This window comes from Triturus cristatus, chromosome 5_1, assembly GCF_964204655.1.
Source record: "Triturus cristatus chromosome 5_1, aTriCri1.1, whole genome shotgun sequence".
In the NCBI taxonomy this organism is placed as follows: Eukaryota; Metazoa; Chordata; class Amphibia; order Caudata; family Salamandridae; genus Triturus; species Triturus cristatus.
The window spans coordinates 10,596,447-10,622,197 of NC_140587.1; the positions used below are offsets into that span (position 1 = coordinate 10,596,447).

The 25,751-nt window shown below is 47.3% G+C and overlaps 1 protein-coding gene across 1 annotated transcript in view; it reads right to left on the reverse strand.

Annotated features, from left to right (window-relative positions):
• The window catches only part of LOC146829948 (uncharacterized), a 388,201-nt gene that overhangs the window by 92,863 nt on the left and 269,587 nt on the right, over nt 1-25,751 (reverse strand). The window contains exons 5-6 of the mRNA XM_085604215.1: nt 8,401-8,423; nt 3,038-3,147 (exon numbers count right to left, since the gene is read on the reverse strand). Of these exons, the coding sequence (XP_085460341.1) occupies nt 3,038-3,147; nt 8,401-8,423 (133 nt within the window). The remainder of the gene's footprint in view (nt 1-3,037; nt 3,148-8,400; nt 8,424-25,751) is intronic.

Below are 25,751 nucleotides of genomic sequence, written 5' to 3' on the forward strand. Positions count from 1 at the left end.
TCCAGGATCAGACACACAGGGTCCAAGGGTCCAGTAACCTTCTCATGACAGTAGATGCTGTAGGACTGCACTGCAGCATATCCAGGCTCCAGGATCAGACACACAGGGTCCAAGGGTCCAGTAACCTTCTCATGACAGTAGATGCTGTAGGACTGCACTGCAGCATATACAGGCTCCAGGATCAGACACACAGGGTCCAAGGGTCCAGTAACCCTCTCAGGACAGTAGATGCAGTAGGACTGCACTGCAGCATATCCAGGCTCCAGGATCAGACACACAGGGTCCAAGGGTCCAGTAACCCTCTCAGGACAGTAGATGCAGTAGGACTGCACTGCAGCATATCCAGGCTCCAGGATCAGACACACAGGGTCCAAGGGTCCAGTAACCTTCTCATGACAGTAGATGCTGTAGGACTGCACTGCAGCATATCCAGGCTCCAGGATCAGACACACAGGGTCCAAGGGTCCAGTAACCTTCTCATGACAGTAGATGCTGTAGGACTGCACTGCAGCATATACAGGCTCCAGGATCAGACACACAGGGTCCAAGGGTCCAGTAACCCTCTCAGGACAGTAGATGCAGTAGGACTGCACTGCAGCATATCCAGGCTCCAGGATCAGACACACAGGGTCCAAGGGTCCAGTAACCCTCTCAGGACAGTAGATGCAGTAGGACTGCACTGCAGCATATCCAGGCTCCAGGATCAGACACACAGGGTCCAAGGGTCCAGTAACCCTCTCAGGACAGTAGATGCAGTAGGACTGCACTGCAGCATATCCAGGCTCCAGGATCAGACACACAGGGTCCAAGGGTCCAGTAACCCTCTCAGGACAGTAGATGCAGTAGGACTGCACTGCAGCATATCCAGGCTCCAGGATCAGACACACAGGGTCCAAGGGTCCAGTAACCCTCTCAGGACAGTAGATGCAGTAGGACTGCACTGCAGCATATACAGGCTCCAGGATCAGACACACAGGGTCCAAGGGTCCAGTAACCCTCTCAGGACAGTAGATGCAGTAGGACTGCACTGCAGCATATCCAGGCTCCAGGATCAGACACACAGGGTCCAAGGGTCCAGTAACCTTCTCATGACAGTAGATGCAGTAGGACTGCACTGCAGCATATACAGGCTCCAGGATCAGACACACAGGGTCCAAGGGTCCAGTAACCCTCTCAGGACAGTAGATGCAGTAGGACTGCACTGCAGCATATCCAGGCTCCAGGATCAGACACACAGGGTCCAAGGGTCCAGTAACCCTCTCAGGACAGTAGATGCAGTAGGACTGCACTGCAGCATATCCAGGCTCCAGGATCAGACACACAGGGTCCAAGGGTCCAGTAACCTTCTCATGACAGTAGATGCAGTAGGACTGCACTGCAGCATATACAGGCTCCAGGATCAGACACACAGGGTCCAAGGGTCCAGTAACCCTCTCAGGACAGTAGATGCAGTAGGACTGCACTGCAGCATATCCAGGCTCCAGGATCAGACACACAGGGTCCAAGGGTCCAGTAACCTTCTCATGACAGTAGATGCAGTAGGACTGCACTGCAGCATATCCAGGCTCCAGGATCAGACACACAGGGTCCAAGGGTCCAGTAACCTTCTCATGACAGTAGATGCTGTAGGACTGCACTGCAGCATATCCAGGCTCCAGGATCAGACACACAGGGTCCAAGGGTCCAGTAACCTTCTCATGACAGTAGATGCTGTAGGACTGCACTGCAGCATATACAGGCTCCAGGATCAGACACACAGGGTCCAAGGGTCCAGTAACCCTCTCAGGACAGTAGATGCAGTAGGACTGCACTGCAGCATATCCAGGCTCCAGGATCAGACACACAGGGTCCAAGGGTCCAGTAACCCTCTCAGGACAGTAGATGCAGTAGGACTGCACTGCAGCATATCCAGGCTCCAGGATCAGACACACAGGGTCCAAGGGTCCAGTAACCCTCTCAGGACAGTAGATGCAGTAGGACTGCACTGCAGCATATCCAGGCTCCAGGATCAGACACACAGGGTCCAAGGGTCCAGTAACCCTCTCAGGACAGTAGATGCAGTAGGACTGCACTGCAGCATATCCAGGCTCCAGGATCAGACACACAGGGTCCAAGGGTCCAGTAACCCTCTCAGGACAGTAGATGCAGTAGGACTGCACTGCAGCATATACAGGCTCCAGGATCAGACACACAGGGTCCAAGGGTCCAGTAACCCTCTCAGGACAGTAGATGCAGTAGGACTGCACTGCAGCATATCCAGGCTCCAGGATCAGACACACAGGGTCCAAGGGTCCAGTAACCTTCTCATGACAGTAGATGCAGTAGGACTGCACTGCAGCATATACAGGCTCCAGGATCAGACACACAGGGTCCAAGGGTCCAGTAACCCTCTCAGGACAGTAGATGCAGTAGGACTGCACTGCAGCATATCCAGGCTCCAGGATCAGACACACAGGGTCCAAGGGTCCAGTAACCTTCTCATGACAGTAGATGCTGTAGGACTGTACTGCGGCATACACAGGCTCCAGGATCAGACACACAGGGTCCAAGGGTCCAGTAACCTTCTCATGACAGTAGATGCAGTAGGACTGCACTGCAGCATATCCAGGCTCCAGGATCAGACACACAGGGTCCAAGGGTCCAGTAACCCTCTCAGGACAGTAGATGCAGTAGGACTGTACTTCAGCATACACAGACTCCAGGATCAGACACACAGGGTCCAGAAACCCTCTCAGAACAGTAGATGCAGTAGGACTGCACTGCAGCATACACAGGCTCCAGGATCAGACACGCTTCATTTTGATTGTGTTCATGATTAACCTCCTCCCTGAAGAAACCCCTTTGAGCTGTTAGTCAAATTTCATTGACTACTCTTCTGTGCCACAGCAAGAGGTTCTGGACTTAGAAGGGGTCTTTTAACAGATCAGTGTGAGGGTGAAATTGGAAGCTGTTGCCCCCAGTTGTGCATGGTGGAGGCGCGCCAAAGATATCAGTGTGGGTTTCAAAATACAATTGCATTCAGCTTAAGTCCACTCACCTTCATATTTCCTCATCTCCATTTCAGGTTTCCGAGTTTTTACAATATTTGTTTCTTCGTCTTTTCTCTTCATCTCCTGCTCTGGACCATGAAACTTTACCCTCTCACATCTGGAAGGACACACACATGAGTTTAGTGCTACAAAACACTCACATGCTACAAAATCTGAAAAGGAACAGCACAAACATCCTGTTATTGGAAATAAAATGCTGTAATCACAGGAGCTCCTGCACAACAGCACTTTGTGTGTCTTACCACACACACACACACACACACACATGCACACACATGTACACACACACACAAACAACAGGAGCTCTAGAGGTATTAAGAGTGCCACAAACTATCCCTTCCACTCTGAATTACCCTATGGTCAAAGCCTTGGAAGTACTAGCACATGATAATACAAGCTTCAGGATCTAAGAGGAAACAGTGAAGACCTCGGCTGCCAATACACATGACCAGTCTCTCTCGTCATCTCCATTGCTGTCTATTTATCTGATTACCTGTATCACTCTCTCTTCCTCCCTCATATCTCTTTGCATTTCTCCCTCTCTCTGGCCCTTTCTCCCTCACTTTCAGAAATTCTTTTTATTGGGTTTTCAAGCAAAAGAACAATATAAATGATAATAACAATAATTATAAAATAGAAAGCAAGGAAGGACTACAAAAGAAGAAAAGAGGATACCACTTAAGTGGCAGCTATGTTAGAGACACAGGTGGTCTATATATATCACATTCTTCAGTCAGTCTATGATAAGGTTACGATGCAGGTGTACAATTGAGGACATAAACGTTTGTATACAATGCAAAGGATATCATGTTAGAACGTCAAATACAGTAGTATAGCAATCACATATCCCAAGTGCAAAACTAGTATCGAAACATCAATTAACAAGAAACTCATACATGTCTGCCCAAATCGAATCCGACTGTGTACTATAAAGACGTAATGGGGCAGCGTGAGGCAATTCCTATGTGGAACAATCCTTGTGTGTAAGGACCGGCGAGAGGACTCATATACGTGGTCGATATCCATAGGGGGGGCTGTTAGCGCAATGGTTGTCATAGAGAGGTTCAGTAGAGTGTATGTGATAGTTTGTTGGGACTTACGAGTTTCACAGAGGGTCATATTTAAAGGAAAAGGGATCAAGGGACCTCCATAACTTCCTATGTCTGGGGCGCCAGGGCGAAGAGTGTAGGGAGAGTGTGGGAAGATATTATCCGCCCCTCTAAGAAAAGACAGCCATTCTTGCCACATTCTGAGGGAGACTTCCTTGGAGTTCTTCCATTTATTAAGTACTTTTTTGCAGGCAAGTGTAAGCATTAGATCTAACAGAGAGCGGTCTTTCTCAGCCAGTGGCATTGGGTCTGAAAATGCCAGAAGGATATAGGAGAATTCCCTGGGGGGTTGATATTGAATGTTTCGTTTATACACTTGTATATTTTGTCCCAATATGTTTGCAGGGTGGGGCATTGCAAGAGCATGTGAGCGAGATCACCAGCATGTGCTTTACAATTCCAGCATATAGGGCTCTGGCTGAGGTTAAGTTTAAAGATCCTTTCAAGGGTCCAATATGTTCTGTTTTTTTAGCATAAGTTTCATTTGGGATAGCACTGGAGAGATTTTATTTGAGAAGGAAGTTTTATGTATCTTGTCCCAGGGGATGTTTCGAGTGTTAGATTCAGATTACCATTTTTTCATGCTTTTCAAGTGCGATTTGCGTGGTTTTGTGGATAAAAGTTTATAGATTTTAGATACAGTGTGTCCTGACTATAGTAGCTGGAGTATCCTCGGGAGGATCGACGGATCGACGGGTCGGGGGGTATTATTGAACATAGCGTGAGCAATGCCTTTAGTTTCAGAAATGTATAGAAATCTAAGGAGTCTAAACCTAACCGTGTTTGTATTTCGGAGAAAGGGGAAGGGAGGTTCTCTGTATAGAGGTCTTTGACTAGGTTTATGTCGTTTTTTTACCATTTTTCCCAGAATAACATTTCTCCATCTACCTTCAGGTAAGGGTTGTGCCATAGAGAGGCTAAGTTGGATTTGTTGATTTTTACCACTGACATTTGGTCCAGGCGTAGTAGGGCTCTTTTAGTATTTTGAATGATATATTTAGAATGATGGATGGAAGAGATCTCCATGGTTAGGAGCGCAGGTAATGGGATGTCATTGATGATTGACCTTTCCATGTCCACCCATACTGGGATGTAGTCAGCGTCCGTTGATAGCCAGTTAGATCCTTGTTTGCAAGTTTCTTTATGAAAATTCTGGGTCTTTTTCCTTGCCAGAGGATCGTGTTGAAAGTCTTGTAAATATTGGTCAAGAACTCATTAGAGAGTGTCATAGGTAACATACTGGCCATGTAGTTTACTAATGGGGTGATCATAATTTTTTATGTCTCTGCTCTACCCCACCAGGATAAATATGTTGTTGACCAATCATCTAGTAACGTGGAATTTTTTTCGTGAGGGCATTCTCATTGGCCTGCAAAGTGGTGATTAGGTCTCTTGTGAAGTCCAAGCCTCGGTATTTGATACTATTTGGTTGCCAATTATTTCTTTGTCACCAAGATTGTTGAGCAGTTTTACTTCGGCCTTATCTGTATTGAGCTTATAACCAGATTCCGCGGAGAAGTCTTCTATTGAGGACATTAGAGCAGTGATAGCAGACTCCGCATTCTCGGAGATGACTAACACGTCATCTGCGTAAGCTGTAATTCTGACCGTGTTGTTGTTGAAGCGTATTCCTGTGATCCGTTTGTTGTCCGTAGCTGATAAAGGAATGGTTATATTGCTAATAGGAATCAGGAAGGTGAGAGTGGGCATCCTTGCATTGTACCCTGTTCTAGCTTAAAAGATGAGGAGAGGCTCCCACCTGCGCACGGGTTAAAATACGCTGCCATTACCATTCCAATAAAATTGTCTCCCAAATGGAATTTTTCGAGTGTCGCTTTAAGGTAGGACCAATCTATGTGGGGGAGTCTGTTCGTTTGGCTTTCTCCAAGGCGTGACATAATGTTTGTGTATTATCACTAGAAAGTCTGTTCTTTAGAAATCCCACTTGTGAAGGGTGAATAAGTTTGGATAAATATTTTTGGAGATGTTTAGCAAGGATCATGGCATACATTTTGCAATCTATGTTAATCAGGGATATAGGCCTGTCATTTGTCGGTTGTGATGGGTCTTTCCCTTCCTTGGGTATCACCGCTATGATAGCCTCTGCAGGTGTTCATTAATCTGGCCAAATTTACTAAATTCATTGAACAAGTTTAGAAGAGGGGGAATCAGAATGGATGCAAATGACTTGTAGAATGTTGCATTGAACCCGTCAGGTCCAGGCGCCTTCCCTACTTTAAGGGATTTTTTCATGTCTTCAATTTCGTTGACGGATATTGGGCCATTGATTTCAACCTTGTCTTGTTCTGAGAGAGCAGGCAGGTCGCATTTGCATAAGTAGTTTTGGGCTTAAGCGGTGCATAGGTCGTGGTTTTTGCTATGCAATGTACTGTAAAAATTCTTAAATATTTCTGCTATTTTGTCAGAATCAGAGTGAGCGTCTCCCTTCTGGTCCAGTAAGGTCTTAATTGTATTTTCCTGTAATTTGAATTTTAAGTAGGAAGCTAAGCTCTTCCTCGCCTTGTTGGATTCACAGAGCCTAATGATCTTCTGTTTATTAATTCACACCCCTGCCCTGTTACTTAGTAATTTATTATACTTATATATATTTCTTTCATATTTCTCACACTCTATTTTCATTGCTATCTCAGCAACTGATTCTCTCTCTCAGTCCCTCTTTGCTTCCCAGTAACTGAAAAATATTTGTCATTACAACCTCACGCACTCACGCGTACGCACACACTTTCTTTCTCAATAGCACTACTGGTTTGTTTGTCTCTTTCTCTCATAGTTTTTGGGATCTCAAAGGCAGATGTGAATAATCACACAAACTCTATCTCTCTCACTCTCTCTTTTATTCTCCGTATATGCCCCCTGAGTTTCTACTCACTCTCATGATCTCCCGCATCTGTCTATCTCTCTCTCTTTTTCACTCTCTCGTTCTCCCTCTTAGATGTCCTGCACTTGAATATCTCAGTAGTGCTGAGTATAAGTGTCTGTGAAATCCTGCATACTGCCCCTTCTTTGTGAAATCTTTCAGCCTGGAATTACTGAATGCCCAGGATCTTCGAATCCCGGAGCTCCTCCACCTTCGGATCCTTAAAATCCACTACGGTGGGATCTCTGGATCCATGCACCTTCGAATCTCTAAACGCCCTGCAGTTTCATATCCCAGGAATCTTGTAACTTGGAATCCTTGAAGTGCTACACCTTGGAATCTATAGACGCATGATCCTTGGAAACTCTGGACCCCTGTGTTTTGGAATCTCTGGATCCCTGTATTTTGTAATAACTAAAGGCCAGTGCCTTGAAATCTCTAAACAGCTACGCATTGGACTGTGATTGAGGGATGAATGAAGGTTCCTTAGCACCAAAACCAGATCTGAGAAGAGTAGGGGGTTTATGAAAACTGGAGAAGCCCTTAGAAGACAAGAGAGATATTATTAAACAATAAGTTAAATTAAAAGTAGGCACATATCGCGAAAGTATTCAGAGGATTTAAGATCCACATTAAAGGACCTAACTTTAACAATGAGTGGAACAGAACAGAAACTATAGAACTGTAGCACCAGAATGTACTTTTTATAGAATGACCATTGGATTTGTATTTTGAACAATGCATCACATTGTGAATCAGACACAAGTAAGAGCCCAGTTCTGTGCTTATTGTTCTGGTGTATGCAGGACATGAACTTCTGTTATATCTTTGAGTGTCATTCCTTCATGTGCATCTTTTTGAGACTGAATGTTACTGATATAATCCATGCCCATTTTTTGTTGCTTCATTTTTCAGCGAGTCCTGCACTCCATACAGTACTCATTTTTGTTAACTAGAGGCGTGCTTTAAATTTTAATGACTGCTCTAAAACCTTTTCCCTTTGGAAAGCCTTAGTGATTATCCCAAGTGGGACATGAGAGTTTCCCTGAGTTCATGGGTTATTTCCATAAGACTAGGAGTTTGAGGAGTCTTAGTTGTTTTTTTGAGAACTCAATTAATGTTTCTTAGAATGAAAAAGAGTGTGCAAAGACCGTGGGAACAAGTTGGTGGTGGGAGGGGGTTAACACTGTTTGGAGATTTTGAAAGACAGGAAAGTACCTATGTAGTTACCTACATATAATAATTGTATGAGGTAGTGTTGCTTTGGCAGCAGAGTGAAGTTGTGTGAGTTCAGTACTGATTTCCACACAGCTGCCAGGCCAGCTCCTTACACACTGAGAGGAGGACAATGAACCAACCTTACCTGCTCAGGGTGCTTCTACCATCCTGCAAAACAGAAGAAAGGCAGAAGGACGTCAGTTTCCATAGTTCATTTTACATTCTGGCAGCAGTGTAGGTTCAATATAAGTTGTGATAATCAAGTTAAGTTAAACACATACAAGTATTTAGAAGATATGTGGAGCATTCACATTGTTGGTAACAAAGGAATTTGAATTGGAACAAAGTGGGTTGTTTCAGGCCCAATTTTATATACAACATTTAGAGAGAGAATGTGGATCTACTGACTCAAACTACAGAACTGGTTTGGGGTGGGTCACTTGTATTTCAAAACTACATGTTCCATCTTTGGACTCTTGGCATAGAAATAACATAGAGTATTGTCACCCAACTCAATGCCACTCATTGTATGCACCTCAGAAGGGAAAAAGGCTGAGTAGACAAATCAGGATTCCACCCTGTGACCATGAGATGAAACACTCATTCCTGGAGTGGATACATTAGTCCCTACCTGACCAGGTGAGTTTCCCTTCAGGCTCTTTCAAGATGTCCCTTCAGTCTGAGATCCAGACACAATCTTTGTGCAAAACAATGCTTTTCACATCAGTTAGCAATGGGGTTGTCTCCATCCTGGAACACCCACAGCTGAGTCAGTGTGAGGTCTCTGCACCAAGCAGGGGGGATAGATGAAAGGGGCGCCCTCAACAGAGACTTATTTACCATTCACAACAGATTCTGCAATACCACCCATCACCCCTACCATCCACCAAATTGGCAGAGCTCAGAAACCCTAATCAACAGCTCATTCATTGCTAACGAAAAGGCCTCATAGAATGTGTTGCTCAAATATGAATTTAACTTGAACAAACAAAAGACAAGAACAGTTTGTTTAATTAAACACTTCGGCTGGGAGACAGTTACAGATATGGGGTCTGAGGACTGTCTCAAAGTACAATTAATCTGAGCAGTGTTTTATACATTTTTTGGGGCATAATAAAAGTTTTGGTGATCCTTTTTTGGTAAAGAATGTGGCCTGTTTGTCTGTGGAATCATAAATAAGGCCCCCTGATAACAAATGCAGATGGGCTTTGCGTGGACACTATGGGGCCAGTGGGTAATGTGTCCAGATGTCTGGCATGAGGGGCACTTGATTGCAGTGTGCACTGTGTGTGCTGTGCACTGGTTGGCTTGTCTTCCTAACTTCTTGTGGCATCTGATTTTATGTTGTTTGAGAATGCACGCACCCGTCCAGCCATGTGTGCTTTATTAGTGCCAGTCTCCCTGGACCATTGTGGTGTCGCTGTACATATCTGTGGGATTGATCGGAGTTTCTTTTTCGGGTGTTTATCTGCCACCTACGTGCCACTCCGCCAATGACCTGTCAATCAGTAGCCTAGCTCTCAGAGCCTGCCTGGACACAAATTTCTGAGATGGAGTTGACGAAGAATTCATGATGGGTGAATTTGATAATAGAAATGCGATTTTGTTCTGATACATGAATGTATCATTATTCACATTGACATTGACTTTTTCAATATTATCAGTGTCTGTAATCCCCTCACTTCAGTGTCTGGCTCATCCCCCTCCAGTTACAGGGTTACAGACAATCAAATGTACACAGGTGGGCCAGAAGACCTCAACCTGAGTGACACAGACAAAGCGTTCTGGTCACATTGATTTCTCATTATCATGGCAAGGTGTAATACTTGCTTTATGCATTCTGCCATTAGAGGGGCAGTAGTGCACTACCAGCAGTGATGGCACATTTGGTGGGCCCCTCCAGATCTCAGAACAGGTCTAGGAACTTTCATTGTCAGCAACAACCCTAGTGCCTTAGACTGACACAAGGGCCAAAATAAAAATCAGGAGATAAGATTTGTACACAGTTCCGTACTCAGACAAGGGATTGCTCAAGTCTACCATGCAGGGGACACTTTCATCCTAACACCACTGGAGACTGTTCCCTAGATTACTGTGAGTAATGTTCCCCTCCAGTACCACTGAATACCATACTATTAAAAGTGTAGAGTATTTTTAGTGGTGTGAGTAGGAATAAAATGATGCCTGGACAGTGATTTATGAATCCTTGTTCGATGTGTGTTACTTCTGAGCCTCTATCCTCACAACATCCCCCTGAATAAACCTCTGGCTGCTTGACCATGTTACACTGAGGATCAAGTGCTTAAGAGGTATACTTGGTGCTTAGTTTTGGATCAAATGGGAACTATAAGCCCCAGGTACCCCAGTACTCCTGAAGTACTGGGGTAATCACTGATTATTGTGCTATGTAAATCACAGCCAACAATTGCCAAACACATCCTTTTGTTGTGTTTGTTGCTGCATAATAATTTATGAAAAGGGATTACTCCACAGATGAGCTGAAAATAAGAATAAATAGATGAAGACCTCACAGGTGACTAGAGTGCAGAGTTGCAGAAGTCAGTTCACCAGCCTAACTGCACATGGGTCCCCATTGAACTTTGCAATGCCTGCCCACATTGCCCCCACTTCAACTATGCAATGCCCACCCACATCCACCAATGTGCTGTGCAATGTCCCCCTCATACAGCCTATTGAACAGTGGGGTGCCCACCCACACAGAACAGCAGTGAGCTGTGCATTGCTCATACACACAGCCCACACTGAACTGTGTACTGCACACCCACACAGCGCTCTACTGAGCTGTGCAGAGCCAACCCATATAGGCCCACTGAGCTGTACACTGCTCACCCACAGTGACCTCTATTTAGCTATGCACTACCCACCCACATAGCCCTTTACTGAGCTGTGCAGGGCCTACCCATACAGAACCCACTGAGATGTGTGATGCTCACATACACCCCCCCACTAAGCTGTGCACTGGTCACCCCTACATAGACATCACTGAGATATGCACTGCTCACAGCCACAGAGCCCTCTACTTAGTCGGTTGTGCACTGCCTATACACACAGACCTCTCTGAGCAGTGCACTTCTTACACTCATACAGACCCCATGTCCTCTGGCACACCCATCGCAGAAACACCTGTTGACTTCCAACAGGCCTTTCGGCTGCCTTTATCTGGGCCATTTGGGTACTCATAATTCGAATGGTGCATTTAAATGGACAAAATTATTAAAGATTTGCAAGTCTTTAATAATTGATAGTGAGAGGATGTGACGTAATGGCCTGAGCTGCCAACTTCAGAGCCGGTGGGACACAGGATCTAGTCTCAGCATCAACATCCTGTGATTTGGGGCAAACCACTTAGTCTCCCTGTGCCTACAATCCAGTACCTTGAGACCCGGGTGATTTGCTGCACTATACAAATCCTGGATTTTATCAGGGCTTATGCATACACTACATTCCACTCGGACCAGGGCCCTACTTTCCCCCTCACGTTCTAAAGCATATAGAGATTCTATGGCAACCCTGTGTGTAGAGGTGCATTACCCATCCCCCTATCTTCCTGAGTGAAATTCGGTAGTGGAGAGGATGAACCATGACTTAGAGCAGTCCTTTAAAGCTAGAGTATTAGGTTCAAGAAGTAGCTCAACCCATCACCTATATGGGGTACAAAGAGCACTTAATAGTCTCCCTAAATGATCTCTGGGTGGCGGGACCCCTTACCAGGTCCTCTTTGGCATCAAAATGTATGTTTCAGACCTTGACTGTCCAGACATCATTGTACAAAAGGACAAAGCGGACCCAGAAGAACAACTTAAAAACACACAAATATTTATGCACCAACATGCATTAAATTACTTGCACCGTAAACTTCTGCTCAATATTATTTATTCATATTGAACATCATTGAAATATTCAAAATCCAGCAAACATCTGCAAATTATGTACAACAAAAGTGCCCCAAATGGGAAGAGGAGAAATGGGAATTATGTGTGTAAAGGGAGGGTTGAATGGGAAAGGAAAGGTAGTGACAATACATACATCAGCAATACTTTTTACAAAGGAAAGGCTTGCCTAGCATAACAGTTGAGTATGAACAAACTATCTGCCATTGTGTGTGCTAAATAGGCACAGTGAAAAAGCACTGCTGCCCATACTGGCATGAAAACATTACAATGTTGACGTTTCAATACCCAACAATACGTAGGTGACCTTGATCCTTACAAAGGGGTCTTCCTCGAGAATTAATAAAGGAAAAACCTTAGAGTCTATTGCGATTGCCATTTCAACACTGAGGGGGATATTCTCAAGAACGTGCAATAATTATTGCCAAAATCTGTTAACGCAATGTTTCATATCGCCGTCTATCGCGGGAAAATAACTCTGTGTTAACGTCCTATTCACAACATGGCGGTAACATGCAATAGTTTCCCGATAACGCGTCAAATATCCGCAAGAAAGTCACCAGGAAGGCAATAAAAATCGAAACCCCAACGTGAAAAAAGTTGTGATGGTCCCAACTGCGATAAAAAAATCTGCGATAATCTTCGCCAGGCCTGCAATTCACACACGTAAGGCGGGAAAAATCACTATAAAAGTAGGAAAAAAAACCAAAAACAAAACCAAAACAACTGCAAAGTACAATGGAGGTAGCCGGATCAAGTACAGAGGACAACCAGAACCCCACAAGCCCTACGGAGGACCAGCCTGGGACCTCGGGGTCAGGGAAGGGAAAGGAGATGAAGAAGAGGAAGACACGGTTCAGTCTGCAGCAAAACAGGATCCTGATAACGGAGGTGATAGAACACCATCAACTAATGTTCGTCACCTCCACTGTGTCATTGGCAACAAAAAATGGAATATGGCAGACCATCGTGGACAAGGTGAATGCCGTCAGAGTTCTGAGGAGAAAAATGGAAGAGGTCAAGAGGCGCTGGAATGATGCCAAGCTCAAAACCAAGCAGAAACTCAGCAACAACCAGAAGGCAGCAATGCAGACTGGAGGTGGGAGTCCAGCGCCACAGGAGGAGCTGGATGAGATGGAGGAAATGGTGTCCCCAGTCATCAGTGTGGAGACGGTGGCAGGAGTTGGGGGAACAGAAACTGCTCAACATAACCAGACACAATAACAGGATGAGTAACGACCAGGGACTGGGGGGACGTGAGGAGATGGGCACAATGGCACACATGCACAATTAGGTATAGCACAGTGTACACCCACAATGACTCTGGATCATGTCCCTGACCCCCTTGGCATACTGCAGCACACAATGAAACAGCAAGTAGGCCCCTGTCGACTATGTGCCCAGAGGGGGCCTTTCCCACACACCACCATTCTCAAAACCAACCCATGCACATGTGCTAAACCCAGCAAAGCTGTGTGTCTGTGAGCAACACTGACAATGCAAGTGACACTGCATGACGAATAGGATTGCTGCAGTCAATATATCATTAAATGTTGCACGCCACGACACTGAGGTGGCTAAGTGTGTGGACCACTTCCGTAAAGGGGTACAAAAGGGGGTGGTGATGGACGGAGCATCAGAACCAATCAAACACTCACACCCAGTCAACAGATCCGGGTTTGATCCATCACCGTTCTTTAGCCCACTCTGCCACCCCAGTTCAGACATGGCCATATGCAAATCAGTCTGAAATGCCAGAAACCGGTCCTAGGAAGCTTGTTTCTGGTCCAGGGAAGGCATGGCTTGGCAGTTCGGGCTGGACTGTTCCCATGAGGCACAGGGTCAGACTGATTTGCATATGGCCATGTCTGAACTGGGGTGGCAGAGTGGGCTAAAGAATGGTGATGGATTAAACCCAGATCAGTTGACTGGGGGAGAGTGCTTGCAATGTTCAACACTCCGTCCATCATTTCCTTTGGTTTTGCTTTGTTCGCCATAAGTTTGCAGGGTATGCTCAGACGTGAGTCCCTTGCTCACTTTGCCACTGGATTCAAGCAAGCCTGGCTGAAGACGGCTGAAATGCCAGAAACCGGTCCTAGGAAGCTTGTTTCCGGTCCAGGGAAGACATGGCTTGGCAGTTCGGGCTGGACTGTTCCCATGAGGCACAGGGTCAGACTGATTTGCATATGGCCATGTCTGAACTGGGGTGGCAGAGTGGGCTAAAGAATGGTGATGGATTAAACCCAGATCAGTTGACTGGGGGAGAGTGCTTGCAATGTTCAACACTCCGTCCATCATTTCCTTTGGTTTTGCTTTGTTCGCCATAAGTTTGCAGGGTATGCTCAGACGTGAGTCCCTTGCTCACTTTGCCACTGGATTCAAGCAAGCCTGGCTGAAGACGGCTGAAATGCCAGAAACCGGTCCTAGGAAGCTTGTTTCCGGTCCAGGGAAGACATGGCTTGGCAGTTCGGGCTGGACTGTTCCCATGAGGCACAGGGTCAGACTGATTTGCATATGGCCATGTCTGAACTGGGGTGGCAGAGTGGGCTAAAGAACGGTGATGGATTAAACCCAGATCAGTTGACTGGGGGTGAGTGCTTGCAATGTTCAACACTCCGTCCATCATTTCCTTTGGTTTCACTTCCGTAAAGGAGCAGGTCACACTCTGACACAACCACGTGCACAAACATCCCTTGACGTCAACAGCACATCTGCTGACAAGCCATGCCAGAGACCCCCAACTCCCACCAAGAGACCAATGTACCCAAGTATGCAACATCTCAGCACTGTAAAAGCACAGAAGTCAAAGGCACAACCCATGAAAGGGATAAGGGGCAGCAAAATCAGAGCTGCAGGGGCGACTCTCCCAAAATGTAGCACAAACACATAACATTCAGAGCACATCAACATTGACAACGATGTGGTACAAACTGCAACACGTTCACAACAGAACAGAGGACACAACTGGTGCCGCTTGTGTGTAGAAACTGGCCAATCACCTTTGGCATAGCAGGGAAATGTGAGTTGATAATGTACAAGTACAACCTTACGTCCACTGTCCCGCATCAAATAGGCAGCTCCTCCCAAACAGTCACAATGTACACTGTCATGCAGTCTGTATGTTAACATGCACAATGTGTCAACATACGTGTGAAGACAATGTTAAACTGCATCTCCCCTTCACATTGCAGAGGGAGAATCAACACCTCCTGCAGAGCAGACCCAACAGCTCTTCACTGATGACGACGAGCACCACCACACCTTCAACTCCAACGCCCTCCAAGAGTTCATTGACAGCTACGTCAACACACCTCTAGGAGCAGGGCAGCCCAGCTGCATCAAGGAGATCCCACCCCTGCACAGACCACACAGCAGGAAGCACCCACCACCACAGCTGTCTCCCAGTAGCCCCATGAACAACACATGGCCTTCCTATGCCGGGTGTTGCGGTGCCAGGAGAAGATGGCTGAACAGGTGTGGGTGGGGTTCGACCTCATGGCATCCAAACTAGATGCCATACGTGGGTGTCTAAATCCCATCAGGGACCACTCACAGTCCCAACGGACACCCACAGTCCACTCCATGCTCTCCAATGATCCATGGCTGACGTCGCTGGAGTCCTGACTCTGAGACAAGAACATCTGTCTAGTCAGAGTGGCTCCAGCGATGTCAGCCGGGAGATGGGACACATGCGGAGGATCATGGAGAACAAAGAGTGGACACAGGCAGAAAGAACGGCTGCCACGGCTGCACACCAGCAAGAGATAGCTGGGTTCTTCCATGCCCTGCAGACCCTCATCATGGCATTTCTGCCACAAGGCCTGGTGCGGATGAATGCTGCTTCTACCACTCCATCCACATCTCCGCACCCTGAAGTGTCCGTGCCACACAGTGCGGCAGACAAAACAACACCACGCACATGTGAGGCACACAATACATCAGAGGATGAAGAGGCAGAAGATTCTGCCTCAGTGGTAAGAAGGACACAGTAGCATTCATCTCTGCCATATGGCCTGTATCTGCTTGGTTCTGCCCTCTACATCATCACCTTCCACTCTCCCCTGATACACGCTGCGACACTCACCTTGGACCTCGACATGGACTGCCATATTCTGTTTGGTTACCAATGACATAAATCAGACTGCGGACTGAACTCTTCCTCTTCCGATGAACCTGTCATTTCCTAAAGGACTCTGGCTGGCCTTCCACAGGGCAACAATGTAAAGTGTGATTTGCATGGCCCTGTACTGCTCCAGCTGCAACACTCCACTGAATCTGCAATAAACATTAATATTCACACAGATGTGTCATGTCTATGATCTTTCAAGTGTGGAAGTATGGATGAATGTAGGTTCAGTGATTCCCCCTCATGTCCATGTTGATCATGTTGTGGGACTTGAGTCACAGGGTGCACCATTACCGATTGCGGTCCAGGTGTCGCCGACACTACAACAGAGACACACGCATTAGTTACTTCCTTGGCCAGCCCAGAACGGAACCACGCCCAGAGCACTGGGGTCATTGTGCAGACCCCTACGCTGGACTGGCATACGCCAGGCCAGCCCACTCTGCTTACGCTTACGGGGGCGACAACACTACATGTCCCAGGTCTTCCCTGTAGTGACCTGCGGATCACAGGTCTAGTTGTCAGCATACCACACTGCCACTCCCTGAGGGCTGGTTTACACCCACTCCACACCCATCCAGCACAGGCGTCACAGGACATGTGACCCTGCCAAGAAATGGGCCGGGCGCACGTGTTTGAGACCATTTCCACTATCTATATGGGTGTGTCTGTGTGGTTATTATTTATGCATGAGGGCCTAGGGCCCTACCACATCACATTCCCCACTGCCGGAGGTGAGATGATGGCATCCGCACCACGAGACTCAATCATAAAGGGCCCATGTCTTGCAGTGCACAGAGTTGGTGGCAGCCGAGGCACTTTGGCCGGCTTGGGCCTACCGCCACCTGGCGATGACTTTGGTGCACAGAGTTGGTGGCAGCCGAGGCACTTTGGCCAGCACGGGCCTCCCGCCACGTGGCGATGACTTGCGGTGCACTGAGTTAGTGGCACCAGAGCTGAGCGGGTGTGCAGCCTGCGATGATGCGTAGGTCTCAATACACCATCCTGCCAATCAAGGTTCGATTTTAATTGTGAGTCCAGCTGGACCGCAGTGTTCGTCGGAGGCAGCAGGCTGCACAGACATGACTACACAGCGCGGTGCAGCAGGGTGCGCTGGGGGCCTGTGGCGCAGAATCCAGTGTGCAGTGTCGGCAGGCGGCACAAGTAGTACATGTGTGCAGTCAATTGCCCCCAATACGTGCGGTAAGCCTGCTATAGCGTATTTCCCTTGCTTGGTCTCCAGCTGTTCCTGCACAGTGTGGGGAAAGTGAAGGTGCAGGGGTATCAAGCTGATACAAACCGTGATGCTTATAGGTATAATAAATCCTGCCTAATGAGACCGCCACAGAAATTCATATGGTCGTAACCTTCCTTTTCTTTCCTACGAAGGTTACGACCACATAAACTTCTGTTGCATTCTTTTTGTGCAGGATTGATCATACCTGTAAGCATTCCGGTTTTTCCAAGTGCAATACACTGTACCAGATTACGTTTGTGACCATGCAGACGCTTGACCATTGTCACCATTTATCCAACAGGTTTCTGAATACAGACTTTTGGAATATGGAATTGTATTGGGGAGTTCCCGGATGATATGCAGTTAATTGGATCCACAATTTGCCCTGATGAAGTTCCCCCGTTGGGAATGGAACGCGTTGGCTGATGTTTTAGTGTTGTTAATTTATGTTTTTGTAATAAAGTACTGTTTTTCCACTACCGTTGACTACTGGACTTCATGATCTGGCGCAACCCCATTTCGGCAACCACAATCTTGGATCTGGGGAACAGAGGCGCCAGGCAACAGCTGGGGTTGGGGTTGGTTGCACACGAACACTACGAATTGGGACTAGCGTGTGGTGCGGATACAGGGGCCCGCAGTTGCTTTTGTGGACATGCATCCAGGACATGTGTGAGGAAGTTTGATAGGGCTGGCTGTGAGACTCCTCCAACTCTGGAAGTTGTTGGTTGGAAGGTACCAGAGGCCAACAGTTGCAGCAAAGCCAGCAGCTTTGTCTGCGGAGGGATGTTGGTTGTCCGCTGTGTTGGTAATGCCATCCTATGGGCAATGTGGATCAGGATTCAGAGGATGGATGGCCTTTTGAGCCTGTAGTGGGCAATTACATCCTCTGGCGTTTAGTCTCTGAGGCTGGTGCATTATTGGAAGGTCCGCTGTCTTGTTTCGTGCTGCCTCATTGGTAGTCCGGGGGGGACTGGGGGTGGGGGTGGGCCTGGGGGTGGTGGTGGTGAGTGTTGTGGCCCTCTTGGGTCTCCAAGCTGCATGATCATTGGCTCCATGGAATCTGTTGATCTTCAGATGTTTGGCTGGGCTGGGCTGGGCTGGGCTGGGCTCCCTTTCAAACTGCAGGTTGTCGTCCTGCTTAATACCAGTAAAAGGCAGGTGTTAAATCCCTGCTGTTAACGCGCCTTATCGCCTGTTTTTGGATCGCATCGCAGATCTGACTGGTCATTGAGAATATCACGTAGTGGTGTTTTCGTGTGTTTTCGCCCAGGAACGCCTACTCTGCATATCATTAGCGTTAGAAAACTGGTGATATCGGTAGTTTGCACCAGCTTGAGAATGGGGAGATAATTCTTTCACCACTTTTGCTGCACTAAAGTGCCAATACCTCGACGATAATTCCTTGAGAATATGCCCCTGAGTGTAACAAACAAACAACTGAATTACCGTGAACCACCAACGACTGGGTGGTCGAAATGGTAGAGGTGGGCCTAAGTGCTCCTAAGGCAGAGAACAGGCAAAAGGCAACTTGAAAAACAGGATTGGGCGCCATCAGTCATGAGACCAAAGTTATGCTGCTAATTAGTATTCGTGTATGCTGAGCATAGCGCAATTAGGCAGACTTACTGTCAGGAATCGCGGTCGGTTTTGTCCATTTCGTCAAACTGTATCTAATATTTGTTCTTTGGTGCCCCACAAAACTCACCCTCAAACAGATTTTCCCTTGAGCTGGCGAGGTTGTTGGCATCGCTGGAATTCAAACATGGCCGCCAACGTCCTTCAATATGCCGCTGTTCAGCGGTCTAGTTGTTTCTGTTAACTTCGCTCTGGTGAAGTGCGCTCCAACGTTCTACGGCGCACTTCACCGAAGACTTCAACGGGAGAGGAGCTGTTTGGCCGTTGCGTTAGTCATTCAGGGTAGTTGCGTCATCTTAAAACTAAAAACGGGTTAGTTTTCGTCGGTTAAAAGTTCCAGAGTCAAGGTCAGTGATAACGTTTGAATTTCATGTGAAACTAATCTTCTTGCAAAATTACCTCAGTAACTTCTAGCATGCACAACGCTGGTGGCTGAAAACTAAATAGCTGAAAATATTCTGAAGGCACACTTCCCTCAAATAAATCTTGATAACCAAATAGAAAAGGCATAAACTTCTAGTTAACCAATAATTAAGGAACTGTGTCGCGCTTCCCCAATTTCCAACCCAAACTATTGATTCATAGAATCCTACTCTCTTAGGTCTAAACAAGAGCTCTAGTGTATCTTAACAATTCGTTATGCCAGTAACAAAAGATCACCAGAGCACTGAATAAATAACTAACTCGAGAGTAAGGAGTACATCAACGGTTACATAAACAGTCCACGATAGTTTTCTTCACTGTGAGTATCATAGGAGAGGGTAGAAAGCTCTAGTTGATAAATACCAGTTTCAAGTAGGAAGTAATATTAAACAAGGTGTTTCCTCATTTTAGCTAAGATAAGAAGTCACGTCTGGGCTCCTGTAATCCGAAAAGAGAGAGGAGAACTAAGTGGAACCTTCTTAAAAGACATAAGATAAAATTTTAAGAAGTAAGAAGAGAAGTAGCTCCAAGGCATATGCTGGTAAGGCTAGCGATCTAGAGAACATTGAGAAAGTAAGTAAAAAGAATCTAGAGATTTTACTAATGAATAATGTTAATGTTCTCAGTGCTGTAAAACATTCATAAGAAGAAGAAGATGAAGAAGATGATGCAGAACAGACAGTGAGCCTGGAGTTTTCTCTTCTCTGTACCAATTCCCCTTCCCCCATTGGAACTTACCTGAGAAGGATATCACTAGCCTGACAGGAACGTTCTGATTGGGGCATTGGAAATTAACGTTGTTCTGCTCCTATGTAGTAAGCCTGACACTTACGTCTTAAAAGATTTGTCTCCTCTCAATTTCTTTCAATATTTCTTTAGAGCGAAAGGGCCAAGATAAATCCAAGGGTTCCAAATTACTGTTAACATAAACAAAAAAGGGGGAGGGCCAATGGTATACCACCACACTAAACATATAGTATAAGAATTGTCACTGTTAAAAAACGGAACTGTAAAGATGCGACTGGTTACGTCATATGATAATCGCGCAGTAGTGGAAGTTCAAGTGGCCTCAAAAGTGCTTGGTTTCTAAAAAATCAACAGGAGGACAATACTAAATTATCATATGTCCACTATCTTCAAGAACTGGGAAAAAAATTCCTCTCAATACCTTAACATGGAGTGCATCCTTTCACCACATCGTAAACGGAGCATTGGAAGGGTGATTGCTTAAATGTTTGCTCGTCATGATGCGCACGTGCAGGCCGTGTCATGACAGTCGCTAGATGCTGTCAGGTTGTGACTGCAGGAATGACCAAGTGAGAAGCTATCGCTGGAAAACTGGTGATATCGGCAGTTTGCACCAGCTTGAGAATGGGATGATAATTCTTTCGCCACTTTTGCTGCGCTAAAGTGCCGATAACTCGGCGATAAGTCCTGATGTGTGGTCACATCTAAGGCCGGCAGACCAGGGAAGTACGTTCTTTTCAACCACTCATTTTCAAATAAAAGACTCTGTCAGGAAGCATCCTTTAAATGCATGCAGCCAGGGAAAGATAACAAAATGTAAACAGTAAATGCTGTGCAGCCTTAACCAAAAGAAAAGAAGTTTCACCCACCAAAGAGGATGGGAATGAGTACTTGGGTGACGGGAAACGGAGAAGAGAGGAATAGAAGAGAGAACAGGCTACAACCAATAGAAACAGGGAAAAAGTAAAGTGGCAAGCACATGGGCCAATAAGAAACAATACCAAGCATTGGTAAATGCATTAGATTTTGTCTATGTGATTAATAATAAGTTGTTTTTTGTTGTAAGTTGTAGCTTGCTGAGTAGTTGTACAATATAAGTTACAGTAAGTCTGTTAAAGTGCTATGGCTTGTAAATGTATAAAAAGGCAATATTTTGTGTTGTTACTAGTGGTATAGTGTGGGTAAGTAATAGCAACATTTAAAACAAGCATTGACAATGCAATAGGTCTCGCCTTTTATTAAGTTAAAGCCATTTGCTTTGCTAATGGTATTGTATAGCAAAGCAAATGCCTTTAAGTTAATTAAAGGCGAGACCTATTACATTTTTAATGCTTGCTCTCTAGTGGGGTCCCATACAGAGTGTGGCACCTTCAGTCGGTTTGCACGCATCATTCGGGAGGGGATGGAGGGGGGGGGGTTTATGTCATGCTGATGTGAGGTTTATTGAACATGCAAACACACAAAGGCTTCTAGGCACTCAGAACAGCCCTTCTTGAGAGAGTACATTATAAACACATAAAGAGCCGTGCTAACACCGAAACTACAAGACCCAAAATGCAATACGCTGTTTGTTTAAGAAATAAGCCAACCTGGATGAGTGTGTCACACGTGGCATGAGGGTTCCCAGTCCTTCCTTCCTTCCTCATCCTCCTGTCCCTCTCTTCCCTCATCCTCCTCGCCCAGGCCCCCCCCCCTCCTCCCCGATGCCCGAAGTCTGAGGGGGTTGGTACAAAGTGACAGTCTGAGAGTGGTTGGTTGTCGAGTGCCAGTCTGAGGTGGGTTGTTTGAGAGTGACAGTCTGAGAGGAGCTGGTAGAGAGTGCCAGTCTGAGGGGGACTGGTAGAGAGTGCCAGTCTGAGAGGGGCTGGTAAAGAGTTATAGCCTGAGAGGGGCTGGTAGAGAGTGACAGTCTGAGGGGGGCTGGTAGAGAGTGTCAGTCTGAGGAGGCTGGTAGAGAGTGCCAGTCTGAGGGGGCTGGTAGAGAGGGCCAGTCTGAGAGAGGCTGGTAGAGAGTGCCAGTCTGAGGGGGGCTGGTAGAGAGTGACAGTCTGAGTGGGGCTGGGAGAGAGTGCCAGTCTGAGGGGGGCTGGTAGAGAGTGACATCCTGAGTGGGGCTGGGAGAGAGTGCCAGTCTGAGGGGGGCTGGGAGAGAGTGCCAGTCTGAGAGAGGTTGGTAGAGAGTGCCAGTCGGAGGGGGGCTGGTAGAGAGTGACAGTCTGAGAGGGTCTGGTAGAGAGTGCCAGTCTGAGGGGGGCTGGTAGAGAGTGCCAGTCTCAGGGGGGCTGGTAGAGAGTGCCAGTCTCAGGGGGTTCCACTGGAGTGATGGCCTCACGAGGGGCAGTGACTGCTAGAGAGTGGGCAGTAAGAGCAGTCGTCTTGGAGGGTGGCTATCAAAGAGTGCCAGGCTCTGGGTGGTGTTTGGTATAGTGACCGCTTGAAGTTGGACACCCCCGGGGTCTGGTGGAGATTGACAGCCTGCCCTTGGCCCTCGCTTCGAAGCGCTTCAAATGACAATTGCAATGGCTTCCCAAAACCAAAGGAATCGATTTTCTAGGAAGGGTGAAATGTTGTCAGTATCAGTAACCAATCAGCTCCCTGAGAGTCCTGCATACCCGAGTCCTAGAAACAATGAGGGGGGGGTATTAAACCCCAATTCCAGGCTTGATCATTACTCGACAGAGAATCCTCAATTTTTTTGACTGATGGTCACGAACGCGAATTCATGTCAAATCGTAAGTAGAACGGACAGAGATGTCCCTGTGATGGGAGCAGTAAGTAAAGTAGGTGGAAATGACATAGAGCTGCAGCGGCAGCCAGAGAGGAGACTGACTACAAGGAGCGCAGGTGGCGCCGGCACTCTTAGGGGGATCCGAATGTGAAGAAAAGAGTGCACTCCGACTAATGAAGGAGTGTGTGTACTGCTGCCGGCAAAAGATCAAATCCCAGTGGGTGGAGCCAAAAGGAGACAAGGCGGTAACAAGGAGGGACTAAGAAGCCTCCTTTACAATCAAAAGGCAGCGTTTTACATCTAAGCTGATGCTAGCAAATTACAAAGATGGGCGGGGCTTCAACTCTGTCTCCAAGAGCTTAGGAATCTGTATTAATTACAAGAAGCTCTCGGATGCCGAGAGCAGCGCATGCGCGCTGCTTTCTCCAGCCGTGACCTAAAAATGAAATGATTGAGGGGAATTATAGAATTAATTGATGGAATACCAATATTATGTGTTTAGAGGTGTTCTGACAACTTTTGGGACTGGTGTCACTGCACCTGCTGAACCATTCAATATCATGACCCTATTGCCTGTAAGGTAAGCTGCACTCGTGACTGCCTGTTTGTTAGTAAAATATTACAATATCTGGTGTTTAGAGGGGTTCCTAGAGCTTTGGACCCAGGTGTCACTGCACTTGCTGCACCACTGAAATCATGGCCCTAGTGCCTGCTAGATAACTGCACTTGTGACTGCCTGTTTAGTAGTAACATTTAGCAATATTCTGCATTTAGGGGGGTCCCTAAAGCTTTTGGCCCTGGTGACACTACACCTGCTGCACTACTGAAATCATGACCCCATTGCTCGATTGATACCTGCACTTGTGACTGCCTGTTTAGTTGTAAAATATAGCAATGTTAGGTGTTTAGAGGAGTTCTGACAACTTTTGACCTGGTGGCACTGCATCTGCGATACCAGTCAAATAATGACCATGTTGCCTGCAAGATAACTTAAATCAAGCCCGTTTTAACTTCAAAGTAACTGGAATTGTGACTGCCTGTTTAGTAGTAGGATAAAGCAATATTAGGAGTTTAGAGACCCAGTGCCACTGCAGCTGCTGCACCATTCAAATCAAGTCCCTTTTAACTGGAAGGTCACTGCAATTGTGACTGCCTGTTTACTGGACAAATATAGCATTATTGTTCCTTCTTGCCCACATGTAGATGAAAGGTAATCAATGAGTGATAAGTCCAACACAGAGGGGTAACTTCCCTAACTGATAGTAGACCTTCCGGTGAGAAAATGAGGTTGAGGGTTCCTTTGTGTGTAGGGCCTTGTACCTGTTGCTGGGGACCAAGGAGTTCACCAGTTCCTTATAAGCGGGGGATGAATCTCCTTCTGCCCAGAGGTTGAAGTCTCCTAACAGAAAAAGGTTGGCGAGTAAGCGTCATATTAGTAATGGTATTGTTAGACGGCGACCTCAGAGGAGCCCGGAAGGGGTCCTGACTACCCTGAGACCCACCCTCGTAGTATCGTAGCCGGGCACTGGCGGGAGACTCCCCAGGGGGAGGAATCTCGCAGCTAGGATCGTACTTCTAGCACCCCACGACACAGAGTGACCACACCGGGTTTTCTCAGAAAACAATCTTTATCAAGTAAGTTTCACTGCAAATATGTACAAGGTGAGCATGGGCTCAAGAGTCTCGGAGAGGTAGGGGGGTAGCGGGACAGTCTCTGGTAAAGGTTCAGAGCAGGGATGTATCCGGCGCACAGCTCACAATCCTCGAGCTGGGGGATACGTTGCTGTAGTTGGGGTCCGGCGGGACCGTGAGAGTTGGTGGAGCCGCGAGTCACTCAGCAGGCTTGGGCACAAGTTCGGAGGTCTTACGATCTTCCGGGAGCCGCGAGTCAATCAGCAGGCTCAGGTACAAGTTCGGAGGTGTTACGATCTTCAGGGAGCCACGAGTCCCTCAGCAGGCTCAGGTGCAAGTTCGGAGGTGTTACGATCTTCAAGGAGCCGCGAGTCACTCAGCAGGCTCAGGTACCAGTTCGGAGTTGTTACGATCTTCCAGGGGCCGCGAGTCACTCAGCAGGCTCAGGTGGGTTCGGTTCCAGGAGCCGCGACCACGTCGGCAGGCTCTCGTTGTTCCAGCGTCGAATCTGCCGGACAGACCCAGAGCACCCCTTGTTATAGGTCGACCCTTCTTTGATGTCCGGAGTCTGTGCAGGCAGGGGTCTTGTCACCTGGGGGTCGCTTGTCGGGATTTCCTGCCAGTGTCTTTTGATCCTTTCAGGGCCGGGCCGGGAGGAGTCCCAGACACCCAGCAGGCACGGAGCCAGCCCGCAGGGAGGCCGGAGGGCCGATCGAAACCCATCGTCCCAGGGGGGTTCAGAGGTGCGACAGAAACTGCTCCTCCCTCTCTCATCCCCTGGAAGCGTGATGTCCTCCAGCCGGAGTGGCGCCTCTAGCTCGGGGTCGCGCTGGGGCCGGGCGGCCATCTTGGTGCATGAAGTGGGCACGCGGGCCCGGGGTGGCCGAAAGGAGAGAGGCCATGGACGGGGATGCCCGGGTCGGGCGCGGGTGTTCTGGTAGGAAGGATCGACTAGGCCGTGTGTTTGGGCTGCGGGTACCAGGTTGCGGTGGTGCGGAGGCACGGAGGGCCATTCTAGGAGGCCGGGTCCAACACGCGTCCCCCCCAGCTGAAA